This window comes from Microtus ochrogaster, linkage group LG8 (assembly GCF_000317375.1).
Source record: "Microtus ochrogaster isolate Prairie Vole_2 linkage group LG8, MicOch1.0, whole genome shotgun sequence".
NCBI classification, from domain to species: domain Eukaryota; kingdom Metazoa; phylum Chordata; class Mammalia; order Rodentia; family Cricetidae; genus Microtus; species Microtus ochrogaster.
Window position 1 is genome coordinate 20,029,339 of NC_022033.1, and position 9,238 is coordinate 20,038,576.

The 9,238-nt window shown below is 53.0% G+C and overlaps 1 protein-coding gene across 1 annotated transcript in view; it reads left to right on the forward strand.

Moving 5' to 3' along the window:
• Positions 1 to 9,238, forward strand: part of Kiaa1755 (KIAA1755 ortholog) — a 37,882-nt gene that overhangs the window by 12,308 nt on the left and 16,336 nt on the right. The window contains exons 3-6 of the mRNA XM_013352102.2: positions 1,769 to 3,074; positions 3,499 to 3,681; positions 6,141 to 6,264; positions 8,839 to 8,932. Coding sequence (XP_013207556.1) covers positions 1,769 to 3,074; positions 3,499 to 3,681; positions 6,141 to 6,264; positions 8,839 to 8,932 — 1,707 coding nt within the window. The remainder of the gene's footprint in view (positions 1 to 1,768; positions 3,075 to 3,498; positions 3,682 to 6,140; positions 6,265 to 8,838; positions 8,933 to 9,238) is intronic.

Consider the following 9,238-nt stretch of genomic DNA (forward strand, 5'->3'; position numbering starts at 1 on the left):
CACACACACACACACACACACACACACACACACACACACACACACACACACACACACACACCCTCGCTCCCAAAGGAGACTGTTCTAGGAAAATAGTGAGGAGATCACTAAGGAATCAAAGTTCCGATTCCCTCTGCTCTCCTCCCTCCCTCAGAGCTTTACCAATGCCCTTAAGCTATTAGTTTCCCTGAGTCCGCTGCCACCCAGCGTCAAGAGCCACACAGCCAATCTTAGGACCCACAGCACCTGGAGGGAAAACCTCCCTGGCAACTGCTCCTGAAGGGAATAGTGGAACGCAGTATCTCCCAGAAGCCTTTGCTGGTGGCCTCGCCATGACCTCCTGACCACATTTTATGACGATCCTCCTCCCCACCTTCCTTTTCCTCTCCCTGACAAGCCACAAACTGTCACTTTGTTCGTCTGTTCAAAACACATTTGCAGGGCTGGACACCGCGCAGTTGGTAGAGTGCTGGCCTAGCATGTGCAAGCCCTGGGTTTGAATTCGTTTATGTAAATGGCATGATGATGCTTCCCTGTGTTGCCAGCACTCTGCAGGTAGAAGCAGGAGGATCGTACATTCAAGGTCATGTTCAGCTACGTGGTGAGACCTAAGCCAACATGGGCTACACGAGACCCTGTCTTAAAAGAAAAGAAAAAAAAAAGTCAAAACCACTTGCTCTGTCCCCTCCTTTCTCCGCGGCAAATTCACAACTTTTATTTTTAAATATAGGCACATTTGATTTGGCTGTCATGGATAAATTCATGTCACCTCAGAATAGACAGGAGCAAAGAGGGACTCACGAAAGTCCTTTGAGGTCAGGCTCTCTGTTTCACATCAAGGCTCAGTCACTGGGAACATGGGGGGTCCATGTTACCTCATTGAGGCTCAGCGTCACTACCCCAACTCCCATGGGTAAGACAGAGACTACAAATAGCAGAATGTAGAAATGGTGGTGGCCTTTGTAAGGTCAGCCGGCAGGACAGTGGCGGGGTCAAGTCTCCTGACTTCTCATTCAAAACTGTTTCTGTGCCATTTTAACTTGGGGCTGGGGAGATAACTCAGTTGCCACACCAGCCTGGTGTCTCGGATTCGATGTCTGGAACCCACGTAAAGATGGAAGGAGAGAATCCAGGACAATGAATTTTTCTCTGACCTCCACATGGGCACTGCCCTGTTACGCACACACATCCCCACACACTTTTTCAGAAGGGAGTGAATTCACGTTCTCTGAACACTCTCTAAGCGTTGTGTTGGCTTTTTTGCATCCATACTCAATCTATCTCATGCCAGTTCAGGAATATTGCGGCATTTTACTTAACTCCAATTTGCAGATAAAGAAATCAAATCTCAGAGCAGTTCAGTTATGTATACAAACAACCCATTTAGACCTCCGCTCTATGCCTTCCTGACTTTAAAGGTGCTAAGGCTCCAGCTGGGTTGGGAGAAGTTGTGGGTAAATGGGGAGAAGAGGGTCATGAGGCAGGCAGGGTTGCCATGGAAAATACTTGCTGATTAATGTACCTGGAGCACGGCCCTTCCCTTCAGGCCAAAAAGCTAGCAAGCATCTTCAAGGCCAATGCCAAGGGTAGGAGCAGGTGACCCATTGTACCCTGACAGCAACGGTCTCTCCGGTGCCTGGTTCTGGGCATCTATCTTGTCTTTGTCTATTCCCTGGCTATTTGAGGTCCATGTGGGAGAGGGAAGGAACCTGACCAAAACCGAGGTGCCCTGGAGCCTGTCTCTCTGATGCCCCCCTTCTCTCAGCAGGCCCTCTACACCCATTGTCTCTTCCTGCATGAGGGCTGGCCGCTGTGTCTGCGGGATGAGGTCGTGGTCCACCTGGCGCCACTCAACCCGCTCCTGCTGCGCCAGGGCGACTTCTACCTTCAAGTGGAGTCCTGGGAGGAGCAGTCTGTCCACATGACGCTCAAGTGCCTCTCCTCAGACCTCCGAGAGGTGGACAAGAAGCCTATTCCTGAGACCTCCTACTCTCTAATTTTCACCCGAGAATGGCTGGAAGCCATCAACAGTGACTTTCAGGGACGTCCCTTACACAACTGTCTCGTGGCTTCAGAAAATGGGATCACACCTGTGCCTTGGACCAGGATTACCAGCCCAGAGTTTATAGATGACAGACCCCCAGTAATGAATGTCCCTTCCTCAGATGGGGATTCCTGTCCACTCCATGTGAGCAGCCCCCAGGAGCCAGACCAGGCCAGCACCTTGGGCAGTGAGGCGTCTGTGGTACAGAGCTGGGCTAAGGATAAAGGGAAGTTGTCTAGGGACAAGTATCCTGGGCTCATCAAGGTAGACCCAACAAGGCCAGGGCAGATGTCCTTCCAGATGGTCAGTGAGGTCAACCAGGGCCTGGAGGGGGAATATGTGGCTCTCCTGGGCTTTCCCCAACAGTGTAGAAGGGGGTCTTTAGACAGGGAGGTAGTGACACTCAGTGTGGACACTCAAGGACTACGGGAGGAGACATCCAAAACTAAGGGGGTGCCTGTGCTTGGGAGGGTCCTACCGCTCCCAGGACATGATGAGGGACCTCCCTTGGGAAGACTGACATGTGCGAAGCCAGCAGGCTCGGGAGAGAAGCCCTGCAGCGGGGGCTCAAGAAGAAAGGCCAGGCACAAACCATCTGCCCACTCTGCAGAGAGACAGCCCCAGCAGCCCCACATTGATGTCCCGGAGAAGCCACTGGACTGTACCTCTGATCTGTTAGAAGACACTGAAGAAGAGCCAGCATCCTCTAAGATGCGAGGGCCTTTGGGGATGACAGCAGCCATGGTCCAGCTCAGGCCTGGGCCAAGGCAAATATTCTCTCCCCTCCTGTCCTCAGCTGCCCCTGCAGCTCTAGCTTCCGAAACAAAGACAGAGGAGACCACACCAGGACACGGCAGAGCATCCAAGCCTGAGGCCTTTCTCAGTAGGAACACCTCTGCCCATGGGTCCCCAGTTCCTGGGCTCCAGTTCTCTTTCTTGAAAGCGCAGAGGGCACCCCCATTGCCCCCTGAGAAAGCCCTGAGCCCCCTTGGCTCTCTGCAGCCTTGCAGCACCAAGGCCCAGGGGAAAGGTAAGAGCTCAAACTCAGCAGGGCAAGAGCCAGGCTTAACTGGTGCAGGAGGCTCTGGCTGTGAGGGGCAGGGGCCACAAAACTGTCCCAGTCTCAAGGGGTTAAATAGAGCTGAGCAAGTCCATTCATTGGTCTGTTTGGGTTCATGTTCCAGCTTTACCTCATGCTGTGTGACGCTGGCCAGACACTTAACCTCTCTGAGTTCAAGTCTCCTTCTCTGCTAAGGGGTGGGGCATCTTTTACATCACAGAGTTGTTTGCTCTGAGGGTTCAAAGACATACCAGAAGGAAGGAATTTAGCATTATCTGGCAGAGAACAGGTCATGCTATAAGCTGAATTATTGTTCGGGTGGAAGACAAACACTGTCCCTTGGAAAGCACGTCTCCTGTATGACAGCTCCTGCTTTGTTGTTCTTCTTCCCCAGATGGAACAGCTCTCCCCAGAACATCTGGCTCAACCCCACTGTCTGGGGAGCTGCCTGGCTTCCAGAAAGATTCTTCAGGTCCCTTAGGAGGAGGACTTAGCCTGGAGGAGTGTTGCAGGCCTGAGCCCAGGATTGGAACTCTGGGAGACAAGCTTCTCCACTCCGGGATAGTCTGCCTGCCAGGTTCTGGGGTTCAGGGGGGAGTTGAAGGGGCAGAGCCTTCTCAGATGCTGGTGGGTGAAGAGGGGGAAGGCCCGGGAGGCTGAAAGTTTCCAACGAAAGGCATGGATTAGAGGAAAGCCGTTTCTAGGTCCATCCACCTACCTGTCCACTTGTCCATCCACCCAAACATCCATCCACCCATTTTTCCAGACTTCAGCGAAGAAGCCAAGGTGTGGGTCAGACTCCCTAGAAGCTGAGTTTGAGACAAAGATTCTTCGGAAGGCCCCCATGAGAACGGGACGAAACAAAGTAATGCAGGCAGAGGAAGGGACAAGCAAGCTGTTGCCAGACCCTGGGGAGGCTCTGAATATAGGTTATACCAGTTGTCCGCCCAAGGCAAGGGGTCAGAATTAACATCAGGGTACACTAGACATTAACTGCAGGCTGACTCTGGGTGTGTCAATCATTAACTACAGACTGATCCTGAGTCTGTCAGTCGTTAACTGCAGATTGATCCTGAGTCTGTCAATAATTAGCTGCAGACTGATCCTGAAACAGGATGCAGGACGAGCCAATATGCTAGCCCGGCTAAGGGCAGTTCTTCAAGGAAGGAAGCATTTATGAGCCTCTCTTAATAGTTCTTCTAGCCTCTGGTGAAAGAACAAAGGCTGTACCACCAATGGGCTTTGGACCAGGTATTCACAGCTTCCATGCCTCAGGAGTTTTATTTTCGCTTCGTAGCTATTCGATCACTGTTTCCCGAGCCCTAGACTCAGCACTGTGGTGTGAGATGAGCCTCTGTGGCCCCTGCACCCAGACGACTTTCGTTCTAGTATTAGAGAAACTTCAATCCAACATAAAGAAAATGTCTAGGAATTGGGAAAGTGGATAATGAATGCTCCTGGCCCAGGCTTCCAGCAGGAGAGGCCAGGAAAGCTTAGTAGTTAGCTATGTAAACGTTGGGAACAGCATTTCAGAAACAGGGAACAGTACATGTTAAGGCCAGGAGCATGAAGGACCCTGTGCCTTTGGGAACCAACTCTCGTGCCACCTTGAGACTCCTGATTTCCCTGGCCTCATCTCCCTGCAGATCCCAGAGGAGCCACCTGCTGGTGTCCTGGTATCTGTTGAAGCTTTATTGAATTTTTCAGTGGCTATCGGAACCTCCTTACTCCTACCTGCCGTTCCTATTTCCATGTGACATTGGTCACCCAGCATGCCCATAGCAGAAAAGTTTTCTGGGGCTAGAGATGGTATTTTGGTTCCACCCACCAGGCAAGGGCAGTGTTTGGAGCACAGAGAGCTCCTTGGTCCAGTGGAAAGCAAATCACGTGGACAAGGGTGCCTCCTTTGTGGGGTGCTGTCTGTTGCCCTGTTCCTGACCCAGGCAGCATTTGGTGGTCAGGCAGGCAGAGCCAGACTCTGGTCACATGGTTACCATGTCCCAGGACACCCAGCGTCTGACCCTCTTGCTACTCCAACTTGTTCCCGGGGACTGACTCCATCTGTACCTCTTGGGAGCCAGGGAGAGGAGGCAAGCTGGGCTGCTGGACTCGTCTGCACTCTGCAAGTTCCCAGACTTACAGAGTTTGGGTTGCGTGTTCTAACCTCCATGTGCTGGCCAAGTCCTCAGGCATCCATGCTCTGATGCTGTCCTGAGTCAATCCCAAGAGGCAGTGGAGTTGTCGGGGCAGCTTCCTGTAGGACCTGGGCTGGGGATATGGAAGTGGTGCCTTGGCCAGACCAGGAGCCAGAGAGGTTTTCCATAGCTAGGGATGGGTGGGGCGCACCAGACAAACAGAGCTGGATGAAGGAAGGTCCTGCCAGCTAGGCTGACGTCCTGGGCCTTGAGTCCCGGGGGGGACAGTGAGACACACAGCCCCCGTTTCTAGAAGAGGAATCAGCCTATGAAGAAGAGTTCACAAGCTCAGCCTGTTGTGGTCTGAGTGGATGGTGACAGAGATGGTGTCCACGTACCACAGATGCACTCTCTACTCCTGGCTGAGTGCTGGACATGCTCAGGAACTGGCTCCCCTAATCCCCAAAGAAACCTCATCTACTTGGACTGAATTTGTCTCATCAGATAGATTAAAGTTAAAGCTCAGAGATGCACAGACTTACCCAGGGGCACACAGCAAGTCAGGATGTGAACCAGTCTGCATGGCCTCAGAGCTCACTGCATCAGTTTGTTTCCTGGGGTGCATGCACTATAATGGGGTACATGCATTATACAGAGACAGCCCCAAGGATAGTGAGCCAACTCTGTGCTGAAGAAGAGTTTGGGGAGATTATTCTCAGGAGGTGGCTTTGAAGCTGGACCTTTGGAGGATGAATAGGAGTTTGGGGGTCACAGAAGGAAGAGAAGAAAGAACAGTCCAGGCAGAAAGATTAGTGTAGGCAAAGACCTGGAGAGTCACAGAGGCAGCTCCCATGGAGGGTCCCCCAGAATTGTCATTGCTCATGTGTCTTCTCTCCTTCAGGTGGTAGGGACCGGCTGGGGAGGCCTCTACTTCTGGTGTCAACCACGGAGGAGGCCTGGGAGGCGCCATGGTGTACCGCCTTGGAGGTCACAGCGTTGCTGTCCTACTTGTGCAGTGTTCCTAGGTAAGAGGACACTACCATACCGTCACCTCTCTGCCAGGTGTGTAGTGGAGAGGCCCCAGGTCCTTCCATCCACCGCGTGTTCACAGGCTAGGTGCTGGGTGGCAGATGGGCTCTGTCCCTTCAGCCAGGGCCATGTCAGGCCGGTGGGAGAGAGGAGAGGTGCGTGGAACCCTCCACAGACACGCAGCAGGAACCCACAGCTCTGACCTGGGAGTGTACCGGAGTCGTAGATAGGCTAGGTGAGCTGTTGGTGCCGATCACTCAGCTTGTCCCCAGCACTGCACATGCGGCAGGCCTGAGAGTCTGCATTCCTGTAAGGCTACAAGAGACACAGCTGTGGCTGGATCGGAGACTTCAGCGGGGAAGCCAGGGAAGGCTTCTCCGGGGAGGCAGCATCGGAGATATAAATGCTGTCGGGTAAATAAAAGGCAGGGAAAATGAATGTGTGAGTGGCTGAATGAGGGAATAAAGAGCCAGGGTTGGGGCCATTGCCTTGTAAGCAAGGTCACCTGAGCTGTAACTCCAGAACCCACATACAAAAGGGCACGTGCGATGGGGCACATTTGTAGATACAGAGATAGGCCAGCCTAGCCTAGCCTAACTGGCATGTTCCAGCCAATGAGAGAGCCTGTTTCAGTGAAAAAGGTAGAGAGCCTCTGAGGACATCCGACGTTGTCCTCTGGCCTTGGCACCCCTACATGCAAGCACCTGCGCGCGCATGTGCACGCGCACACACACACACACATAAATACACATACACATACATGCACACACATACATACACACACAAACACACACATACATACATACACATACATATATACACACATACACATACATACACACATACATACACACACATACACACACATACATACATACACACACATATATACACACACATACATACACACACACATACATACACACACACACAGACTAAGCACAAGTGACGCATGGCCTGGGCTGATCTCCAGTCCTCTTCTCTCCCACTCCGACCCTCTCAGTCCATGGTTCAGACTTCATGGCTTCTGAGCCACAGGCTCCCACCAGGACATGCAAAGGTGACATTACCCTACCCTGTAGTGTAGAACCCCAGCCAGCTGGAGGTTCAGCATCTGGGCAGATGTTAGGGAGCCATGAAATTCCTTGGAACCTTCTTTGCCACCTCCTCCCCAGAGCCCCCTGTCCCCTGCAGGTCACCTGCCCCCCTACAGGCCACTGGACACCAGATTTTCGGCAGGTGGAAAATGACCACTGACTCTCAGAAACAGCCCTGTGGTAGACAGACCCTGAAACATCTCCCCACCCACTTTGCTCTGTGACCTTGTGGGAATGACCTTCCCCCTCTGTGATGCACCCTGCTCCCTCAAATGACCGAGGAGCTTGGGTAAGGCCACAAGCAACTGGGACGAGGGAAGTAGGTGGTGTCAGCTCCTCTCATAGTCTACTGCCTGACTGCTCTGAGTCAGTTCCCCACCTCGGGTGGCCAGAGCAAGCCTTTGTGCCCCCCTTGCTCGGGGCAGGCAGTGGGTATGTTATACAAACGAACCCATCAGTTCTCATACAGTCTTGCCAAGTGAGAGGGACACAAAACAACGTGGGGCCAAGAGGGCTGTGTTCGTGAGCTGGTGGTGTAAGGTTCGAAGACAGCCGGGGGCATCTTTCAGACCCCTTGGCCAGCAGACTGGCTGAGGACACTTACAGCCCACCAGCCTCCAGGACCTCGTTTACCAAGTCCACCCCCCACCCCCGCTGCTCAAAGTCTGAGGACCCTGCCTAGCTCTGGGGGAAGACTCCTGTTTGACCTACACCTGTAATTAGGCCAGCCTGGGACCTGGGAAGCAGTTACCATCTCTCCTGCCCACTCTGGTGATAAGAGCAGGGGGCATTCTGGGTGCATGAGGCGTACATTCAAGTTCAGAGCAGCCTCTGGGTGTCTGCCTTGAGGCCAGAATTCTTCATTCCTCTGCAACACTGTATGAGTTATAGCAATTATACAAAATAGGGAATTTCCTTATAGCTCTGTCTCACTCGACTGGTTACCTACCTCCCTCAGTCCCTTCCCAGCACCTTCCTCCCTCCTTCGGAGAATTTCTCAAAGGAGAAAACAGATTTTTCTGAAGCCGTTCAGTTAGCCTTTCTCACCTCATTGGGAAAAGATAGGTCATGTGACGCCACCTAGCCCAGTGATTGGCTGGGGAAGTTGGGTCACTAGTGTGGTCTCTCCAGATCAGAAGCAACAGGTGGGGACTGGTGAACCCTGAACAAACTGGGGGGTCCTGCCTACGCAAAGAAATAGGCAGGAGGTTAGGCTCATGCACAACCTCTGAGTCACATCCCTGACCTCAAAGGGGTGGTGATGCAGGCACACAGTGACCACAGTGATGAACCTGGGGGCTGGAAGGTGAAGGGGAGGCTGTGGATTCTGCAGGAGGAATCACGGTGCTTCCTGGAGGAGGCAGTGGTCTTGCAGAGTGGCAACTCCTGTCAGCCTGTTTCCCTCACCTTCCCATCAAGTCCTCCTGAGCTTAGGCTGCCTTGCAGAACCTGATTTCTGTCTTCCACCCACAGGCCGGACAGTGCAGCCAAGGGGCTGCTGATGGTGATTGATGCCAGGAAAGGAACCCCGAGTCCTGCTCTGGTCAGTGCCCTGCAATGCACACAGGTGAGTGCCAGGCAGGGGGCCTTAGTCTAGCTGGTCTTGGGACTCTCCAGGGGAATGTGGCATGCCCAGAGTCTGGTGGGTTTAAGGTTGGTGTCGCAAAACCCAGGCAGAGACTTTTAGTGGCAACCAAGGGAACCCTGCAGCCAGGCTTCCAGACTAAGGGTGTCGACTCGTTCAGTGTGACAAAGAAGTTGAGAAGCAGTAGCTGCGGGTGCTGGAAGGAAAGCTGATGAATGGTTCTCTTCAGAAAATGCATCGAGTTAGGCTAGAGGTGTTGTAATAAGAGCGGTGGGGCTGCGTCTCCAG